The 23623-nt window shown below is 35.0% G+C and overlaps 1 protein-coding gene across 1 annotated transcript in view; it reads left to right on the forward strand.

Annotated features, from left to right (window-relative positions):
• Nucleotides 1–23623, forward strand: part of LOC114333531 (zinc finger CCCH domain-containing protein 13-like) — a 63223-nt gene that overhangs the window by 18980 nt on the left and 20620 nt on the right. The window contains exons 10-12 of the mRNA XM_028283414.2: nucleotides 365–460; nucleotides 6233–6481; nucleotides 13810–14182. Of these exons, the coding sequence (XP_028139215.2) occupies nucleotides 365–460; nucleotides 6233–6481; nucleotides 13810–14182 (718 nt within the window). The remainder of the gene's footprint in view (nucleotides 1–364; nucleotides 461–6232; nucleotides 6482–13809; nucleotides 14183–23623) is intronic.

The following is a 23623-nucleotide window of genomic DNA, read 5'->3' on the forward strand; positions in this document are numbered from 1 at the left end:
CCGAGCAAAAATAGTTGTTAAAATTTTAAATAAAATACACTGTAATTCATGGTGTAATTTTAAATAAAATACCCGAAGGAGCCATGTTTTATTCAAGTGATTTTGGTTAAATCTTAATATTTTGAATTTTAGAATCTACAACTCAGAGATTGTATATTCTTAATGAAACACCCTGTATGTAGATCACAATAGCTACAGAACAAATTTCAAATTTATCCTATCGTCTCTTCCCTAAATAATTCAAGCCTTCCATATGTTTGTCTCACATTGTAAGATACTCCCTTTAGATATTTAACAATTAATTATCTCGTATAAAGATGTAGCCAAAGGAAAATTATCTTAACAATATATCTTTATGTTTAAGGAACTGGAATGTGTGTGCAAAGAACAACAGGAAAATATACGGAACATAATAAAAGAACGAGATATCCTTCAGAACAAGTATCAAAAAGTTCTTTCAGTAAGTATTAAATTATTTAATTATTGTACCATCATATCATTGATAACGATGTGTCTTTTCTTTATTAACAATACAAGTGAACTTTCTGAGCAAAATTATATTCAGTATATTTGTATGTCCACTTAGTGTGTTTTGTTGTTGTTTTGGATGTGAAATATAGGATGCGTATTGTTACAAAAAAGTGTCGTTCTTCTTCTTAAGGTGCCTTCTCCATTACCTAAGGTTGGCTATAACTAAAACAAATTGAAATCCATATGGAAAAATTTTCCTGTAACTGGCTGTATACCATTAATTACAAAAATTGAAGAAAACCTTCTGTGTAAAAGGTATATTTATTTAAAACCCCAATAAAGGCCTACATTAAAAGACAGAACGTTTTCGCTCTAAAGAGAGCATCATCAGTGTTCTAAGCAAGCTCTACATGCTAAGCCACGAAAAATACATGGGTTAAAACCCTTAAAACGCCGACCAAAAGTCTTACATTGGCGTGTTATATATTAAACCCAATAATATATAACACACGGGGTTTAATATACAGTGCGGTGGAATAGGTGTTGCCCCCCATGTTAACTTGATTATTTTAAGAATATAAGCAAAACTCTCGGACAGGTCGATTTTTAAACTAACCACAGTATACTATAGCATCAACGTTTCGAACTTTACGCGATCCCTCTTCAGGTGACAGCCATAACTTTGATTTTTTTAAATGGGAAAGTACATCATGTGACACTTCATTTAAAAGATCTTAAAATACTGAGTTTAAAAATGTATAATACTTTAATCCTGTTTGAGAGCGTAGGCGCAAAATTTCGGTCGAATTCTTTCCAAGTGCAATAATTTTTTTCGAATCCTGAAAAAACTAATAAATCTTTTTGAAAAATTTAAACGCAGAATGAAATATTACAGTATTCTCGATGGTCCAAAGTCCCTGAGAACTCCTATAATGTTTATTTTAATAAGTCACAGTGGTAGAAAAAAGAGAAAATTTAGTGTGATTTTTAATTTCAAATATATCATTCAAAAGATACTTTTTGTTTATTCTAAGGGACTGTCAGCCCTCAGTAATAATCTAATCTTTCATTCTGCGTTTAAATTTTTCAACATTACTTATTAGTTTTCTCAGAATTCGAAAAAATAAATGCGTTTAAAAAGAGTTCGACCGAAATTTTGGGCCTGCGATCTCAAAAAGGATTAGAGTATTATACATTTTTGAAATCAGTATTTTAAAAGCTGTTAAATGAAGTGTCACATGATGTACTTTACCATATAACAAAATCAAAGTTATGCCTGTCACCTGAAGAGGGATCGCGTAAAGTTCGAAACGTTGATGCTATGATATACTATGATTAGTTTAAAAATAGATCTGTCCGAGCGTTTTGCTTATATTCTTAAAATAAACAAGTTAACAGGGGGGGGGGCAACACTTATTCCACCGCACTGTATAACACGCCAATGTAAGACTTTTGGTCGGCGTTTTAAGGGTTTTAACCCATGTATTTTTGGTGGCTTAGCATGTAGAGCTTGCTTAGAACACTGATGATGCTCTCTTTAGAGCGAAAACGTTCTGTCTTTTAATGTAACCCTTTATTGGGGTTTTAAATAAATATACCTTTTACATAGAAGATTTTCTTCAATTTTTTTAAAACAAATTGCTCTGTATCTTGATCTGTTGTTAGTATCGAATGTGTGCCCATGCCTCCTTTTCATTCCACTTTAAATTCCATTATTAGTCGTAAAAAGTTGTATTTTTCCTCTCCTGTAAATATGTCTCGTACATTTAGGAGTTCTCTCTCAGTCCCCTTTCTTCTCAGCAGCTCGTTGTTGGTCACGTGCTCTGTCCAAGAGATCTTCAGCATCTTTCGAAAAACCCACACCTCAAAGGCTTCTATACGACTCATACTTGTAGTTCCGAGAGACCATGTTTCCACTTCGTATAGCAATATGGATTAATGAGTATTTATATACAAATTGGTATCGGATATCCAACGATAGGGTAGAGTTTATTATGATTTACTTCATTTTTTGAAAAGCGGACCTAGCATACTCTAGGGATGGCGGTTTTTGACAAAACACCGGTTTTCGGTTATACCGGTTTTTTTGGTTACGGTTTAACCTGGCGGTTATAACCGGTTTTCGGTAACCAAAAACCGGTTTTCGGTTTTTTTAATCCAATACGATACAATGTTACATTTACAATGCACTTTAGTTTGAGATACTCCACTCGACTCGGTACTCGATATCAATATGATCAAAATTAGTACTATCGAAAGAACATCAATATCAATACAGTTGATATCAATCAATATGTAATAATTATGATTGGGATCCAAAATAATACCTAACCTAATTCTAATCACCGTAAAAACCTAATAACCGGTTTTTACTTTAAAAAGAAAAAACCGGTTATAACAGGGACAAAAAAACAACCGGTAAAACCGGTTATTGCGAAGTTAAAAAACCGGTTTTAGGTTAAAACCGGTAGGTTTTATACAAGCACGTATTTCGACCTCGTCATCAAAATCATTTTTGTTATCCAGCCACCAAGATACTGGAATCTTTGTACGGACTCCATCTGTTTGTTAAAGATGATAATATTAATGTCGGCATTTGGTGCACATGTAACAGCCATTACTCTGGTAGTCCTCTCTCTCTCTCTCTCTCTCTCTCTCTCTCTCTCTCTCTCTCTCTCTCTCTCTCTCTCTCTCTCTCTCTCTCTCTCTCTCTCTCTCTCTCTCTCTCAGCCCTCTGGTTATGACATTAAAATGTCGTTTCAAACCCTCAACATTGCCCAATAATGACGGTGTCGTCGGCGTATCTTACGTTGTTTACGTATTCTCCGTTGTTTTTTATTCCTTCTTCAATATTTTCGAGGGCATTTTTAAAGATGTTTTAGGAATATGTATATTAAATATCGATCTTTATTTGCCTCCCTAAAAAGAAAAACGCAAGAGAATGCGGCTACTACTGCACCACTAGTTTGACGTCGAATGTCATAGAAGTCATCCATAACCGAATATATCATAAACTGGACATAGATATTAATGATACGCAGTTTAGGTTTCGCAAAGGCCTGGGAACTCGTGAAGCTCTTTTTTCACTTAACATACTTATACAAAGGTGCCTGGACGTCAATCAAGATATATATGCCTGTTTTATTGACTATAATGAAGCATTCGACAAAGTACGACATGAACAATTGGAATCAATGAAGTTGGACTACAATGACCTCAGGATTATATCGAATTTATACTATAAACAACGAGCAAAAGTACGTGTTAACGACCAGCTGTCAGAGAAAATTGAAATCAGACGTGGAGTAAGACAGGGATGCGTGTTGTCGCCAATTCTTTTTAATGCCTACTCGGAAGAGATCTTGAGGAAAGCTCTTGAGGGCGAAACAGCTGGAATAAAGGTAAATGGAGTTCCCATTAACAACATTAGATATGCGGATGGCACTGTCATCTTAGCTGAAAATATTGGGATCTTCAGAGGCTGGTGACCAGAATAGCAGAGTTTGGACAAGAATATGGGCTAACAATGAATGTCAAGAAGACAAAGTTCATGAGAATATCGAAAACTCAAAGAAATAACGAAAATCTCTTCATAAACGGATACAATATCGAACGAGTCGACCAATATGCATATCTTGGAACAATGATCAACTCCACAGGAGATTACTTACAGGAAATCAAAATCAGAATAGTAAGGCTAGAGCAAATTTTAACAAAATGATAAAAGTGCTCTGCACAAGAGATTTGAAGTTGGAGCTAAGAGTTAGGTTGGCTACGTGCTACGTTTTCTCGACTTCATTTTACGGAATGGAAGCTTGGACCTTGAATGCTGCATCAATGAAAAAACTAGAATCATTCGAGCTGTGGGTGTACAGAAGAACTCTGAAAATATCGTGGACAGACAAAGTCAGACAGTTTGAAAAACACGTCACAAACAAAGAGGTTCTGAGAAAGATGAATAAAGAAATGGAAATCCTAAATACCATCAAAACAAGAAAATTGGAATATCTCGGACATACTACACGTGGAGAGGGATACAGCTTGCTCCAATTGATTATGCAGGGAAAGATTCAAGAAAAGAGAAGCATAGGGAGACGCAGAATATCGTGGCTGCGCAACCTGAGAGAGTGGTACGGATGTACACATCAAATGAAATTTTTAGAGCAGCCGTCTCTAAAATACGAATAGCTATGATGATTGCCGACCTCCGCCGCGGAGATGGCACTTAAAGAAGAAGATATTAAATAATAATGGAGAACGTACACAGCCCTGACGAATTTCTCTTTTTATTTATATTTCTGCTGTCATACGATTGTCTATTTTGATCGACGTCATTTGATTCCAATAAAGGTTTTTAATAAGGACCACAGTGTTATGGTCTAGTCTATACCATGTTGTGTTAGGGTTTTTAGGAATTCTAAGGCATCATTAAAATGTTTTAACTAAATATTTATTAATCAACAAAAATGCTATTTTTTGGATATTTTTAAATGGCAAATCAATTCAATTTTAAACTGGTTATTCAGTTGTTAAAATACACTAGGGATGGAAAAAACCTACCGGTTTTTACCTAAAACCGGTCTTTTACTTCGCGATAACCGGTTTTATCGGTTGTGTTTTTGTCCCGGTTTTAACCGGTTTTTTCTTTTTAAAGTAATAACCGGTGAAAAAAGTTATCTATGAAAAAAAATTCGAAAAGAAATATTGTTTGCTTAAATTCATCAACTAATGATTTATTTAATGTTATATTCGTTATAACTCACTAAAATAATATGTTTAAGAAATGTGATAAGCTGAATTGGCTATTTTGATGAACTTGAGAATTAGCACCTCTTGTTTATTGAATTGGGGAATCCTAGCAAAAACAGATATTAGTATCAATCATCTGTGCAGTCTGCATAGTTGTATTATATGTAATTGTATAGAGAGGCTATACCGACACAAACGAGAATAAGCTTATTATTTTATCATTAATAAATCCAGAAGAAAAAAATCATTCCTGTGAAATCACTTTAAAAAATGGAAAAAATTGAAGAGTTCTGTGTATGTTGCGTAAAAAGGAATTATTGTTTTTCAGAAATACAACGTTTCAAAAACATTTACGACAATAATACATCCAATTCAGCATTTTAACAATGATTCGTTATTTGTTTTTATAAGTTTTAAGTATTATTTTTAATGTTACATTTTTGTTTTTATAATTATTATACTCATATAGGTACCTAATTTCACTAGGTACCTTTTGTATTTTGCAATTATTTGATATGATTTGGATCCGAAATTTTCATTGAGTTAGTTTATTATAAAGGTAGGTAATTAAATCATATATTTTGGGACCAAAAATAGATCGATTGAACCAAAAAAATTTACAGCCCTTTGAAGTTAGCAAGTGAAAATAGATTTTTTCCAAAATATCGAAAACTGTTAGAGATTTTATATTGAAAATGGACATGTGGAGTATGACAAACTAAAGTGCAATGTAAATGTAACGTTACCAATTGGGTGTTGAATATTGTTTAAAATAACCGTAAACCGGTTTTTGGAATAACCGGTTTTTTGATCGGTTATAATCGGCAGGTTAAACCGTAAGTAAATAAAACCGGTTTAACAGAAAACCGGTGTTTTCTCAAAAACCGCCATCCCTAAAATACACCGTTTATTGATAACAGTATAACATTTGTTTAATACTAGATACAAAATGACGATTTAATACAAATTTAAGCCGACTTTTTCTAGAAAATATTCTCTTTATTTTTTCTAGGAACCAATAGATTCTAATAAAGATACAGAAGATTTGGAGAAACATCTTTCTGAAGCTAGTCCTGAAATAGAAGCTAGCATGATTAACAACCAATTAGAAATGTTAAGGCAGAACTGTTTAAAACTTAAAGCAGCAGAGGAAGAAAATGAAATACTTAGAAGAGAAAAACTGGAGTCAAAACGTCAAGGAAAACCGAGACTTCGAGATAGTAAGGCTTCTGGAGCTGGAGTATCAGAGTTAGATGATATGGTATTCTATCATTTCTACTAATTTTCTTAATAATAATTTATTTGATATGCCCATGATACTATTATAATTTTTTTAATGTAATGTTCTTCTTATTCTTTTTTTTTTCTTTTATGGCCTTTGGGAACTTTGTCCATTTAGCCATGTAACGTGATCGTTGCCTTTGTTGCTCCAGGTAACAAAAATTCAGCCGAAGACAGAAGGTTCGCTTTTTAAGACATTTATTTAGAATCAAAACATTACAAATGATAAGATAATTAGTCTTAATTACTACTCGTTAATTTCGTTAATAAAATATATTTTAAACCTACGTATCGAACATTAGGTTCGGGTTGATGTGACGATATCTGGTACATGAATGAATACTACCGACGATCGCGTGGATTAGGAATAATTACATTTATTAATATGAAACGGACATATAAGTAGAGAAAAGCTCGCTCAGCTCGCCAGCGGAAAAGACATGTAGGGAAATACGATCAACGCTCGTAATAGGATAGGTAAAAGGGAAAACGTCGGATTCGTTCAACACACCAAAACGACGGCGGAAAATAGTCGGGATAACTCACCTGTTATACCTCGTTGTTGTTTATTATTCTTCGATCAACACTCCAAGAATAATAATCAACTAGGCTTTTCGTTCCGACTTTTATATCGTCCGAGACGGTACAAAAACACGTTTTACTTAATTCGTACTGTAGACGATAAAGTTATATCGTCACAGCCAGCAACATGTTCTCATTCTAATTTCAAAGTATCTGCTCTCATACTGCAGTATATGTTGGCCTTATTTTGGGTTTTGTATTTTATTTTACATATTCTTATTTTTGTCTAGTTTGTTTACTTGTTACACGCTGATACCACTAAGGTAATGATATTTTTCATCTGTGTTATAGTTTCCTTAGTAAAAATTAAATGGATAAATAAAATTGTTATGGCTTCTACCACGAATATTTTTGAATTTAGCAAAATCCATATTCACAATATAAAATATATATTTTTTACTGTTGTTCCTTGTTAATTCCTATACAAATGCGTTATATTTACCTGTATGTTTGATAAATTATATTTCATGGATAAAAGCTAGACACGAACCTCTCATAATGTTAACTGACAGGTTATGATTAATTAGTCACTATGAAGAGGGTACTTTTGTTTATACGATGAGTGCTTAAAAGGCACGCCATAGAGGTGAATTTCATTATTACATCAATACTACATAATAAACTTACGTGCATAGAAATCGGCCCACTTAAAAATTTGGTCACTTTTGATGTCTCATATTTCCTAAACCTGTTGGCCGATTTAAGTGATTTTTGAACATGTTATAGCCTGATTCTTTAACAATACCACTGTAAACTATTGTTGCTAAACAGGTAAATTTTAATTGTATACCGGGTGTACCAATCAAACTGTGTTTTTTTCTCAAAGTTCGCATCACCCTCTGGAATATTCTAGCATTTATAAAATACTGAAATTAAAACCCAACTATAGCCTCAGGTTTTCTTAACATTCTGTTTTCTGATTCATTCGTTTATGTTGGATAATAAAAAAGTTAGGTACTTTAACAACTACACATGTTCTTCATCAATACACGGTGTTTCTAAATAAGTGCGACAAACTTTAAGGGATAATTCTGCATGAAAAAATAATGACAGTTGGCTTTATAAACGTATGTCCGCAAATGTTTCGTTTCCGAGCTACGGGATGTTGAATTTTTTCTTACAAACTGACGATTTATTTATTTTATTGCTTTAAAACCGGTAGAGATATGCCAATGAAATTTGGTGGGTTTTAAGACGTAGTTATTGCAAATTTTTTGACATACAACTAAGAATTTAATATTCACTATTAGCGCGCATACGTGTAATATGACCGATCATATTACCCATATGCACGCTAATGGTGAATATAAAATTCATAATTTTATATCAAAAAATCCGCAATAACTATCTCTTACAACCTACCAAATTTCATTTGCATATCTCAACTGGTTTTAAAGCAATAAATAAATCGTCAGTTTGTAAGAAAAAATTCAACATCCCGTATCTCGAAAACGAAACATTTGCGAACATACGTTTATAAAGCCCACTGTCATTATTTTTTCATGCAGAATTACCCCTTAAAGTTTGTCGCACTTGTTTAAAAACACCGTGTATTGATGAAGAACATGTCTAGTTGTTAAAGTACCTAACTTTTTATTACCCAACATAAACGAATGAATAAAAAAACATAGTGTTAAGAAAACCTGAGGCTATAGTTGGATTTTAATTTCAGTATTTTATAAATGTTAGAATATTCCACAAGGTGATGCGAACTTTGAGAAAAAAGCACAGTTTGATTAGTACACCCGGTATATAATGAAAATTTACCTGTTTAGCAACAATATTATTCCAGTGGTATTTTTAAAAAATCAGGCTATAACAAGTTCAAAAAATCACTTAAATCGGCCAACAAGTTTAGGAAATGTGAGACATCAAAAATGACCAAATTTTTAAGTGGGCCGATTTCTATGCACGTAAGTTTATGTATTTCGTATTTGGTTTTAAAATTTTAAACATTTTTTATCTGTACTTGTACATACTTTATCTGTACATCTTTTTTGCTGTACTTGTTGGATGTCAAGAACCATTTTGAGAATGAACAGGTGGTCACGGTGTTTACCTGCTGGTAGCTAGACATTTTTTCTCTTAGAAAAATTCTAGGAAGACATTCTAAAATCTTCCCAGAATTTTTAGAATAACCTTTTTTGAGAATAATTTCCGAAGTGGTCATTGAAACGTCAAACATTAGCTAATTAAAAATGTAATTTATCTACTCTATGTCATATTGTGTATAAGTTTTTAGTTTGTGAAAACTGTCATTATAGATAGCAGTGCGTGAAGGGTTTAAAGTGTGTGTGAAGTAACAATGTATTTTAAATGGGATTTACTTTTTCGCACACTTTCAATGGGTTTTTTGGCACACTTTCATATAATCAAATATCCTTAACTTTCGCGTTGTCATGGTGATGACAATATGAGCAAGGACTCACAACAAAATTTTTGACAGTTTTGTGGTTTGAAAGTAGTTAGGGTTTCTAAATGTCAAAGTTCTAAAAATTGTAGAATAGAAATGAATTTCCAGTGACGAAGAGTTACAGTTTTTTTATTTGTTTATCGTAGATAAAATATTGTATGAAACTGTGCGTGAAGTACTTTTTGCGAACTTACGCGATGTATATAGCACTCGCTCTGCACGAACTGTTTCATAAATAACTATTTCGTCACACCAATAATAGTCGTGGCTCAATCCCATATAAACATAACACTTAAATCACAATAATGATTACGTCAGCATATGTCAGACCAAGAGATCTATTAGAATTAGATGAAGACCTGAACGCGTTCTTTAAAACAGATGAACCAACCATCTAATTATTGGAAAAGGAAGATTAGTCAGCTCGAAAATAGAGACAGAACAACATTAATCGAGCCAGTATAACCAACGCACTTCTCAGACCATCTGCGCACCCACCTAGACATAGTAGTGACAAAGAATCTAGGACTTCAGACAGAAATACAATCCCTGACTGACGAAGCAGGAGACCAGGATCCCATCTTACTATAGATAGACGCGTGGAAAGAAGACCATTCAATTATCTGCAAAAATAAGAAGACAACGTGACTAAAGGCGCATTCTCACGGTTCAATTTTAGTTGATCAACTTTAGTGGATCAACTAAAATCGATCAAGTTTTTGTTCACACATTTCAAATAAAATTGAAGCAATTAGTTTTAATAAAATGGCGCCAAGTGTAGAGTTATACGCAAGCAAAAGTATAAATATTATTAGTAGTTTACTGATTCAGCAACTCACGAAAATTATGTTAAGACGGGATAAAGAACGTAAAAAACGTGGTTTCTGGATACGAAATTGGATTAAAAGATGAAATGAATGTCGTATTTCAGAAACTCTGCTAAAAGAACTTGCTTTGGGGAATACAGAAGGATACAAATAACTGAACATAACACTGTCTGACCACTTTAAACTCATTATGTTAAGTTAAACGATAACAAAAATGAATAACCATTTTCAATTTCGTTGCAAAACGAAAATACAGCCGCATCATATTCTAGTCCAATCAGAGAATGCAACAAGTACCTCTAGCGGTTTCGAGACTTATTAGTCTCTCATCAGGAGGCACATATGCTGCTCTCTCTGATCCAACCAAAACAAACCCCGGCGTGCAGTCACGGATGGCAACGAACGAAATGGCATAGATGCCCTAGCGGCAACTGCTGGCAAACGACGAAGTTTTCAATCTCATGGCATATAAAACAACATAATGTTACTCTACATCCCACCAGACTGAAAACAATGGGAACCTTCTCTGGTTACACCTCCGAGGCTTCTACAATTTGCAAGCCATAACGGATGCTGAGACTAAGGAAGATAAGGGAATTTTACAATTTACAATTCACGTCCCATCTGCTCAGCTCGGTAAAGTTCCAACGAGAATGGTTCTCTTCGTACTCCAATCAGAGTAAACAAGTAAATCAAAAATGAATAACCACTTTCAATTTCGTTGCAAAACGAAAATACAACCGCATCATATTCTAGTCCAATCAGAGAATGCAGCAAGACCTCTACCGGTTTCGAGACTTATTGGTCTCTCATCAGTGTCAACTTTGGTTGGGTTGCTGAAAACATAATTGATTATAATTATGAGATAAGTTAATCAATTAACATAACAATTATTAACATAATTGATTAACTAATTTCATAATTGTAATCAATAATTATGTTTTCAGCAACCCTTTCAAAGTTGACATTGACAGTTGTGACAGTAATTAAATATTTGATAATGATCATTTTTGATTAGCGTTCGAACAACCGGCCCTTAGTAACATTTGATCATTTTGAGCAGTGTATTTGATTGGTCTGACACTATATTATATATTATTATGACAGACAAATAACAAAATAAACAAACAAACAACTGATATATCGTCCCTTAGCTAACAACACCGCATAAGTCATTTTATCTACTCTATGTCATATTATGTATAAGTTTTTAGTTTGTCAAAACTGTCATTAGAGATAGCAGTGCGTGAAGGGTTTAAAGTGTGCGTGAATAAGTAACAATGTATTTTAAATGGGATTTACTTTTTCGCACACTTTCAATGGGTTTTTTGGCACACTTTCATATAATCAAATATCCTTAACTTTGGCGTTGTCATGGTGATGACAATATGAGCAATGACATACAACAAAATTTTTGACAGTTTTGTGGTTTGAAAGTAGTTAGGATTTTTAAATGTCAAAGTTCTAAAAATTGTAAAATAGAAATGAATTCCAATGACGAAGAGTTACAGTTTTTTTTTATTTGTTTATCGTAGATAAAATATTGTATGAAACTGTGCGTGAAGTACTTTTTGCGAACTTACGCGATGTATAGCACTCGATCCGTTGTCGCTCGTGCTCTAAAAATCGCGTGCGTTCGCAAAAAGCATACTTCACGAACTGTTTCATAAATAACTATTTACCAACTTTACAGGAGACGAAAAAACTACTTTTTGGAACACCGCCTAAGTTAAAAAAAACACCGTTAGTAAAGTAAACACCTCTTAAGTTATTTTATTATCATTTCTTTTTATATTAATACGCGTAAATGAATTTTTTTTGATATACTGCATTTTTACAATCTACTCTAAACACAAAGTAATAAGTAAATAGTCTGAAAGTAAATTAACGTGAATTAGGTACCATCCAGTGACGGTTCTCTAAGTATTATTCTTTATTGTGGTAGGTCGTCTGGCCATATTCTCTTTAGTCTTCTTTCAGCAAGTGGTTGGGTGAATAAATTATTTATCAAGTCGTTGGTGTGGTCAGTGGTGCGATTTTGATATTTTATTGAACGATTTTTTATTAAGTCCTTGATTAGTGGGATGTCCAGATCATTGTGGAGTGTCTGGTTGGATACATACCATGGAGCTTTACTTATCATACGGAGAATTTTCGATTGGAATGTTTGGAGTATCTTCGTATTTGAAGGTTTACTGCAGCCCCATAGTTCTATTCCTTAAGACCAAACTGGTATAAGTATAGCTTTGTACAGAAGCAGTTTATTTTCAAGAGATAACTGAGACTTCTTGTTAAATAGCCAGTTCATATTTTTTAGTTTAAGATTTAATTGTTTACGTTTAATTTTAATGTGCGTTTTCCATATGAGTTTTTCATGCAGATGCAATCCCAAGTATTTGACAACTGGCTTGATGGAAATCGGAGTATTATTTATAGAAACTTGAGGACATGTAGATTTTCTGGTTGTAAAAGTAATTTGTACTGATTTGCTGGCATTAATATTTATTTTCCATCGCTTGAGCCAGTTTTGTAATTGGTCTAAATGATTTTGAATTTTTTGTGATGCTACATTAGGGTCGACATCCATTGCTAAGATTCCCGTATCATCGGCAAAAGTAGCTAATAAGGTATCATTTCTGGTTAATGAATAAACATTACTTTATTATATAGCTTACCCCTTAATTCTATAAAAACTTCTTGGATACTAGGCTTTTCTTGGTCACTACTTTTTGAATTACGGCATCTGATTGACTGAAATCTAAATCATGTGACAAATGGTTAGATGCGCAATGAGCAGATCTGTCCAATGGTATTAAAATCTGGAAACCGTTAGTTTTCGACTTGAGCGATGTTGTAAGCTAAGGGACGATATGTTAATTAATAAACTGTAATAATTATTAAGGTCTAAATTTTGATATTATTTTGAATTCCTGCATTTGCAGTTTTTGCATCTTCAAAAGGATTCTCTTCTAATCTATCCAAAAGCATACGATCTTAATGGGCGGTAGATATTTTTAGTCTTCCAGAACTTTGCTTTCTCTCGAGAGTTTCTTGTCCTCTTCATCTTTTATTAATATTAAAAACTGTTGTTCTGCTTACGTTAAAATGGTTCGGTACGGCAGATAGTGACCAACCATCTTCTAATTTCGTTACAATTCTTGCTTTTAGTTATTTTCTAGCATGTGGAGCCATTTTTGAGGTTGGACAGAATAGGTTATCTGACAAATTTTAAGATTTGGCAGTGAGTGACAGTAAATAAATAGTTTTTTCCATCTACTTTCATAATTATTCTTTTTTGAAAGCTGACAAAAATTTTTGTTATCCATTAAGTACTAACCACCAAAAAAATTCATAGAATCCGTGCCAAAATTACCGTAAAAATTTGACACTACCTCCCAGACTATATAATATCGGTTCAATTTTTCACTGTGGAATCAATCAATTACCCATGCAAGATTGTTAATTATTTTATTTCTGTTTTTATAGAACAAGGATGATTGCGACTCTTGCATCAGTTTAAAAACGAAAATAAAAATTTTGGAAAGAAGACTAGCCCAATGTTCTAAAACCGTACCAGAAGAGTTCGAAATTTTTAACAATCAATCATTATTGGACAACGCTTTAGCAGAAAGAGACCAAATGCAAAAGAAAATGGAAAGAATACACGAACTTGAAGCCCAACTCGATGAATGCAAAAAGAAGGCTGCCAGAACTGAAGAACTAGAGAACCAGTTAATGCGGTTACAGAGAGAACAAACTACAAATTATGACTTACGAAAAGTCCAATCCAAATGTGTATGTGTCCAACGAGAACTAGAAAATGTCAAAGCAGAGAGGGACGCGATCCTGAAAAGATTAGGTATTAACTGAACACATTATACTTCTTAAGTTAGATTAAAATTACATATTTTTACCATTCTGAACACTATTAACTTTTAATCCAAATTTGTTTCTTTTATATAGTGCTGGACTGCGCTCCGTATTCTAAGTGAAAAATATGATTGTTTTGCCTTCGCATTGCAACTGAATAAAAATGGTACCTATAAATTTTATTTTTATTTTGTTTCTTTTGTTTCGATTTTTTTACCATGTAAGTTTTTAAGCATTCCTCAATATTTCCCAGTAGAACTACGGTCAATATCGTTTCATATTAGCCAATGAACAAAAACTATTTGTATAACAAGGGAGGAAAGTGCTACTTTTCCTCCCGAGAATGAAGTTTACTGCCCGACCCGTAGCGGGGGGCAGTAATCATTCAAGGGAGGAAAAGGCACTTTACTCCCATGTTATACATATGCTTTTTCCACCTTCCCCAGTCTTCAAATAACAAGTTATTTTTTAATTTTTAAATAATTTATTTATGTCACTAGGGTATTTATTATCTCGTAGATATCTATTTATCTGGTACCTTGCAGACTTCCCACATACTCAACATCGTCCGGTGCTTATCACCATCGGAATATCAATTCCAATAATTAGATCATATCCTCGACCCAGGTGGAATCTTAGAAAAGCAAACTGGAAGAAGTTCTCTGAACAACTAGACCGGACCTTGAGCTGGGTCCCTCCAACCAGCAAACATTATGAGAGGTTTGTGGGCGCAGTAATAAGCACTGCCAAGAAAACCATCCCTAGGGGGTATCGCAAAGAATATGTGCCTGGATGGACTGAAACATGTGAAGACTTATACACGAAGTTTCTCGAAAGTGGTGACCGAGAAATAGCCGATGAGCTTTTACACAACATCGATACAGCTAGACGCCAAAAATGGATAAAGACTGTCGAAAACCTTGACTTCAAAAAATCAAGCCGGCAGGCATGGTGCTTGTTGCGGAAAATTGGAGGAGCTAACCAGCTGGAATTCAGAGAGTCTAAAATGTCTCCTAACAAGGTTGCCTCCCATATAGTATCTCTATCCAGAGCTCCACGAGATCGACCACATACTACCAACGTGAAAAGAGACTTAAGGGCATTAAAACAAATGAACAGAACGAACTCCGAATATTCAGCAAGAATACTTATTTCTGAAATCACACATGCGCTGAAAGAAATGAAATCAGGTAAAGCACCTGGCTTTGATGGTATCCATCCAGAATTCTTGATACACAGTGGTGCATACACGAAACAGTGGCTTGCAATGTTCTTTAATGATATACTTCAGTCAGGTAACATTCCTTTCTCACTTAAGCGAACAAAGATAATTGCAATTCCGAAACCGGGCAAATCAAACGATAAGCCAGAAAACTACCGCCCCATAGCTCTACTCAGCATGGTATATAAACTATTAGAAAAGCTTCTCCTCAACAGAATTAGTCACAGGATACTAGAAAATGTCCCCATTGAACAAGCTGGCTTCCGCCCGCATCGAAGCTGTACGGACCAAGTGCTGTCATTAACAACTTTTATAGAAGCTAGTTTTCAAAAGAAACAAAAGACAGCAACAGTATTTATAGATCTAACAGCAGCATATGATACTGTTTGGAGACAGGGATTAATATATAAACTGGCCCGCATTATCCCCTGCAGAAAGATAATTAACCTCATTGACAACATGCTGACCAACAGAGCCTTCCAGGTTATAATGGGAAAGGAGACGAGTAGACAGATGAAACTTAACAATGGTCTTCCACAGGGTTCTGTCCTTGCCCCTTTACTTTTCAGCCTCTATATTGCTGACATGCCTGAAACCGAATCTCGGAAGTTTGGATATGCTGACGACTGGACCCTTGCAACAAGCCACCAATCTTTAGAAACTACAGAAATCACTCTCACGAATGACTTATCCATCCTCAGCGAATACCTTAAGAAATGGAGACTACAGCCAAGTACTACAAAAACTGAAGTATCAGCTTTTCATCTAAACAACAAGTTGGCAAACAGAGAATTGCGAGTGTATTTTAATAACAATACAAGCTGTTAAAACACAATAAATACCCGAAATACCTTGGGGTTACTCTAGACAGAACGCTCACATTCAGAGAACACCTGACGAAAACAGCAGCAAAATTGAAAACACGCAACAATATAATACAGAAACTCTGCGGCACTACATGGGGGTCCACAGCATCAACATTAAGATCCTCTGCTCTTGGCCTGATATATCCGGTGGCAGAATACTGTGCTCCAGTGTGGCTAAATAGCAGGCATACCCACCTGGTCGACACCCAACTAAACCGTACTATGCGTATGATAACAGGCACAATTAAGCCCACCCCTACAATGTGGCTACCTACCCTTAGTAATATAGCACCACCCAACCTACGCCGCGAACATGCATTGGTTAAAGAATATAACAAAATAATGGACAGTCGCCAGCTTCTAGTCCACAACGACATCCCCGATATTCTTGGAAACTGTCTCCGATCCAGGTTACCCCCTCTACAATCTGCTCAAGCGCTGCAGCAATCCAACTTTGACTTAAATACCCGATGGAGAGAAGATTGGGAAAGTAGGACAGATCCGCATTACCATAGTCTACCGGACATCATAGGGAAACCTGGCGAATTTGAACGTCCCCGTAAGATTTGGGCAGCCCTTAATCGAATTCGAACAAACTGTGGAAGATGCGCCGACTCCCTCCACATATGGGGTAAACTCCCCTCGCCTTCTTGTGACTGCGGCGCTGCAAGACAGACGATAAGTCACATTGTTCAGGACTGCCCACGCAGAGCATACACAGGCGACCCTATAGACTTTGTAATGGCAACCAAAGGGTCAATCGAATATTGATATAAAAAATTGGACATCTGTTTGTGATGCATTGTATAATGCATAAATCTAAATATATTCTGTGATATACTTAAGCCATACGCTAAATAAATAAATATCTGGTATCTAGGGCGAAGACCGTTTGTTTTATTTTATTTTATTATTTTACATATTTTTATACATTCAAAGGGGGTGTAATGCTAATTCACGTCCGCAGGTAATACTGCACGCGCACCCTGGGTAAACTAAAGAGCTAGCACAAGAGGCGCCAGACAATCTTTCCTAAAGATCTCCTGGCAGATATCACAGTTATTTTAGAATAATTATTAAATATGACACAGTTATTAAATGGAGTTTCCAAAAAAGAATTTACAAAAGAAATTGGACCCAATGTAAGAGTTTGCCAATTAAATATAGAAGGTATATAAGTAGAGCCAAATGTCAAATTCTACACAAACTATTAAAAGATAACGATATTGATTTGGTCGCATTACAAGAAACGCATACAGAAAACGAATTTAATTGAATTCAAGAGGAAAAATCCCCGGCTATGATCTACTGGGTGCTACCTACGACAGAGCCTACGGTGTAGCAACTTACGTACGTACAGACATAGAAAATGCAGCCTTGATTTCTACTTCTACCAAGAATTATTATTATTTTTTAATGTATTGTGATCTTTAATTTTATACAAAAACTGTGATAGAGCCATACGCTAAATAAAATACCGTTTGTTTTTAAAAACTAACTGTTTATTCTTTACGATTTTGATTTTTGATTTATTCCGGTGTTTTTTGTTCTAAATGCCATGGTCTAATAACTGCATTTTGTAGACTAGTTTTTGGTATACTTGTTCGAATGCCATCAGTTTCCTAAAAATGTTTTAGGGGAAGGTGGGGGAATACCGCGCACGGGGGAATACCGCGCACGGGGGAATACCGCGCACCATGTTTTTCGCTTTCTGAGAATTATTATAAAATTTCGGCTAGTGCTGATCTCTAGCGGTCAACCAACCAAATATTGTCAGAAATTGCAGATTCTGTAAAGTTCACACCCGTGGCGCTAATATGCATTTATCTGTTTGCAACGTGGCCGTTATAATATTTTGCTATGACAAAATAAGCAAAGTAAGCCAAAGTGTTTAACTTATTTAGTTACTTTTGAGTTTGTGTAAATCTATGGTGTTTTAGCCTTTGTTTAACCATAATTTATCTTACATTAATTACCCCACTTTTTTTATATTTATTATTGTTTGGAAAATATACGTGAGGGGTAATACCGCGCGGTTTTTACTCGTGTTGAGTTATGTGGTAAAATATTTATAATACTTTATTTTTTATATTTTTTTACTTTACATAGGTTTTGTTGATTAATGGCTTTTATTTGGGCCTTTTTTAGCTTATGTTATTAATTTATTTTTTTTTATATTACTAATAATTGCTTATCAAATTAGACAATAAGTTTGTTGCGCAGTTTTATTTAAAAATTTAAGTTTTTTGTTTATTTAAAATTTTTTTTTAAACAGTTTGCAAATATTTTGTGTTTTTTTAATACGTATTTACATACATATCATAGAATCTATCATAAATTTTTAACGCGCGATATTACCCCTCTCTGTGCGCGAAATTACCCCACGGGGTGGGGAATATCGCGCAAATGCACTAGTGTAGAAAAAATATTATTATTGTAGCGGAAGAGAAATCTTGGCCGATCCCCGTATAACAGTAAACACCTCGAGAATGACGTAATCGGATGTGCTAGGCCTCGCCGGAGAATTCTGGAAGGTACGTCACGTAGGCGGAACAAGCCGATAGCTCGAGATGGGAGTCGATTGTTCCAGAATAACAACTGGGTATAAATACGGGCATATTTTGTGAATAAGTTTAGTGTATAAGATAAATTCGTCTGTAACTTATATAAATAAAGTCGTATATAAATTACGAACCGCTAGTTTTATTGTAATTAGAAGTAATTACACTAATCACGCTACATTATTATTAAACTGTTTGAATAGAACGAAATTGAGCATAGACAATTTTTGGCCAATACCATAGCCAACAGGCCAATGCAAATTTTATTTTCAAAATCAGTTTTAGTCGCTCGTAATCACCTTTTCCGCTTAAGGGCACGGTATTCCCCCACCTTCCCCTACTATTTTTTGTACCGATGCCTTATGGTTATGAAAGGAAAAGAAAAGTTTGAAAAAGTATTTTTGAACAAGTTGGTTACTTCACTATGAGATCTTTTTCTATCGCTGTAGCCACTGATCATTAAAGCAATAATTCTCTGTTTTCCGATAAAAACCATCTTTATTGTAGTGATTTTAAAAATAGACAACACAACTGTTAGCTTCAGCTATTAATACAATTTATTTTACGCGTCATAACTGTCATTACGGGTTAAAGTGAAATCAATCACTTTTGGGTACCAATGATGATGGTCTGATAGGAACGAAAACGTTTTTAAAAAGTATGTAACCTTTTGCATGTTTACATTCTTAATAAAATACATATACCAATTACACTAGAATTTTTACACTTCCTTGTAGGTTTTCTTTTAGATCAAATACGTTCCCCACGAGTTTTTTGAGAGGTTCGTATTTATGTTGATTATCTATATTTTTCAAATCTTCTTCTTCTTCTTATACTTGTTGTAGATCTGTCGATCTGTTAATTCCGACGTTGAAGTATATCTTGAGAGGTAAACTGCCAGCTATCTCTCCATCTTTTTGGTGGTCTCCCCGGTGGACGCTTGCCTACTGGTTTTCCTTCTAGAGCAATTCTTGGTAGTCTGTGCTCCTCCATCCTTTTTACATGACAGAACCATTCTCTTCGTCTTTGCCTGCCCCATCTGACTACATCTTGCACGCCACATTGTTCCCTGATGTTGTTTCGTATTCTATCTCTTCTTGTCTTCCCTGCGATTGCTCTTAGTGTCTTCATTTCGGCTGTTCATAGCATGCTTTTAGTTTTGATTGGTGTCTTCTCTTGATTCAATGCCATAGGTCAGCGGTTCCCAACCTTTTATGTCTGGCGACCCACCTTCTGATGTTTTTCATATTCACGACCGATCCCTCACCTCCATCGGTTGTAAGCCGGACACATTTGGACCAATTAGTTCCATTTTTGCTAATACAACTATCCAAGGAATCGAAAATGCCTTGGCCAGTTGTAGTGGTGTTTAGTGTATGGCAAAATAACATTTCTTCTTCAACTGATCCATTGAAACTAAACCTTACGAAGCATAATAAATTAGCTTTGTCAGCAATATCTCTACTTTCGTCTAATTGTAAAGAATAAAAGTCATTTTCTTTCATATCAGATATTAAACTCTCCATTACGTTAACAGACATTTCCTTGATTCGACGTGTCACTGTAGTATTAGATATGGGCATGTTACATATTCTGTTGGTCTGGTTTTTCCTCAAACAGAAGTGACGAAATTATTTTCGCCCCAGGCAAAATGAGCGCTGCTCCTGCACGCAGCCCCTGCTGTGTGCGGAGCGCTATTTTTTGCTATTAGCAAAGATAGCTGGTAAGAGGCCATGGTAATTTTATTTATTACCTTGTCCCAAGGCCACATTCTCCATATTCGACCGAGTCGAAATCAGTTCTTTGAAAAAACATCAAAGGTTTATTGAAGGTTTCTAGACGTTTACTTTTTACAACTTTTTACGACTCATAATGGAAGGGAAAGTGGAAGGAAGAAGAGGTCCAGGAAGAAGAAAATGCTCCTGGTTGAAGAACGTAAGAGATTGGACAGACATGGGCACACATTCGATACTAAGAACCGCTCAAGATAGAGAGCAATTTGCTGTAGTTATAGCCAACCTTCAGTAAGTGAGAAGGCACCATAAAAAGAAGATGTTTAGTTGAAATGTGGTTGAAATGAAGTTTTGAAGGCTTCATACTTTCGAAAGGTTTAGCTAAGGTTTCGAAACAAAGGTATTTATTGTGGTATAGGTTGTTCTTCCGTACCTATGAACGTGAAACCGTATTGAAGATATTCAGGACAATATTTTCGTAACATTCTCTTCCCTTTCTTAACATATGTAAATACCGGAGGTAGTTTAGCTCATTGCTAGAAGATGGACGAATGAGATCCCAGATAGCACAAGTACGTTTTATGGACATCCAATGGACGTACATCTGTGTACATTGGAACGTCCAATGGACGTCCCGCTAAGGTACAATGGACATCCGATGGACGTCCAACGAATGTCCAGAGTTCACAAAATTGGACGTCCATAGAACGTCCGCTACAAACGTACATTGTACGTTGTATTGAAGCTTTCAGTGTACACCTTATGTACATTCAATGTACGTCTTATGGACATTTGTAGGGCACTTTTCAGAAAGAAATCTAATATCCATAATTTTCTGAATACATAGCAAAAAGCCTTTATAGGAAATATTTCCTTATAATACTAAACTTATACTTAAAAATATTACACAAAAGACCTTTTTATTTCTCTTTACTATAACTTCATTATAATATATACTTTATTATAGGAACTAGGAACTTCATTAATGCACGACTGCATTTGCACTATAAACAGAAAACACAAATATATCATAGGATGTATTTTCATAAAAACGAGATTCAGATAATGACGCCCTAGGAAGCATGCACATTAAAAGAGGTTTAATCTCTGTTCTGTTTCTGTTCCAAACTATTTTTAGAGTCAGTACCGTTGTTGTATATTACAAGCGCGTTTGCCATTCTGTGAATTATCATAAATAAACCATCCTTCAGTATTCCACAACAATTAACAGCGATAATCCCCTAAAAGTAGGTACCTGCCTAATACTACCTTTCACGACCGACAGCGCGAAGAGCGACAACGTTGTCAAGAAGATTCTCATTTAGTTTGTATTGGGACTTAATATAATAGTCGCGTTTTGTGTAAAATATCCATGGACCACAAATGGATGTCCAATGTACGTTGAAATCAAACGTCCAATGGACGTCCCGTAATGTACGTACATAGTACGTCCAGTTTTGGTCCATGGACGTTTGGATTTTAAATGTACGTTATATGGACGTACATTGGACTTTGTGTGCTATATGGGATCACCTTCGCCAGTAGATTGCAGTTTTCTCTTAACACAAGACCCACTTTTCAGGCAGTTTTCCATCGTTAAATAGTATAAAAACTAGTGAAAACTGCACTACTTTTAAACAAAACCAACGCTAGAAAGAGTGTTAAGCCACTGTCGTATGTTATTACTCGGGCAAATACCAGACTACCAGAACCTGATTGAGAACAAGAACCGAGTGTTTGGGTCCGAGTAAGAGAGCGAGTGGGAGAAAACCGGTCGGACTTGCGCCTGGGAGAAAACCGGTCTGTACGTTACTCAGCTGCTGTAAGAGCCACGAGGCGACCCACTAATGGGTCGCGACCTACTGGTTGGGAAACGATGCCATAGGTCATAACAGGTCTGATGCAAGTTTTATAAATTCTAACTTTGCTGTCCATTCTCATATACAGGGTGTCCAGAAACTCTACCGACAAACGAAGACAGGAGATTCCTCAGATATTTTTAAGACAATTTAACCCAGTTCACCTAGTCCGAAAATGCTTCCTAAGGGAGCTAAAGCTCTTTGAAGATGGGGTCATGTAATTAGTTTTTCTTAAATACTCGTACCTCCAGAACGCTTCTATTTAGAAAAACGAAAATTGGTATGCTAATTTACTTTCCGGAAATAAATCGATTCCATCCATTGCGAATTTCTAGTACCGGTCATAGGCGCCCGTTTTGGGTATGGCAACGGTTATTTTATCGCCTAACTTTTTTGTCTTTAAGTTTTAAGCATTTTTGACTTTGAATTATTGAATTGTGAGGTATTCTGGTACTAAAAGATACTCTTACTTTAAGTCGATAGAATACACCGTTTTCTAGAATAATCGATTTGAAAATTTTTCGTTCTTCGAATTAAAAAAAAAGATTAAAAAAACTATTTAAAAAGATGAAAACTGGTACATTTATTTATATTCCAGAGATTAATCGATTTCATTAAGTGGAAACAGTAGCGATCAACAGGTGGCGAAAACGCGTTCTAAGATTGCGGCTGTAATTTTGAATATTTTTTCGAGATATTTGGCACACGTATTCGTAATATAATAAAGAATGGCGGTACAGAGCCCAATTTGAAAAATATATTAATATGTGGAAATTACTCTATAATTAAATACAATATTAAAAAAACGAGCACGTACCGCCATTAAGAAGAACAAAAAAATACACTTTCTTCAAATAAACTTTTTTATCCGATGCCTAGATTTTGCGTCATTTTGGAACTACTAATGAAATAAAAAATTTTAGTAGTTCCAAAATGACACAAAATCTAGGCATCGGATAAAAATTTTTATTTGAAGAAAGTGTATTTTTTTGTTCTTCTTAATGGCGGTACAGGCTCGTCTTTTTAATAGGGAGTTTTTGTTGCTACGTAACGTACGCATCTCCGTATACGTAAAGCCACTAACGTGTCGTAGAGGATGAACGTTAAAATAGGTAGTTTTTGTGACTGCCTTAACGTAACGTAAAGCAAATCGTAAAGTAATTTTTAAATTCCGTTGACATTAAAAAAA

This window comes from Diabrotica virgifera, chromosome 4 (assembly GCF_917563875.1).
Source record: "Diabrotica virgifera virgifera chromosome 4, PGI_DIABVI_V3a".
Classification (NCBI taxonomy): Eukaryota; Metazoa; Arthropoda; class Insecta; order Coleoptera; family Chrysomelidae; genus Diabrotica; species Diabrotica virgifera.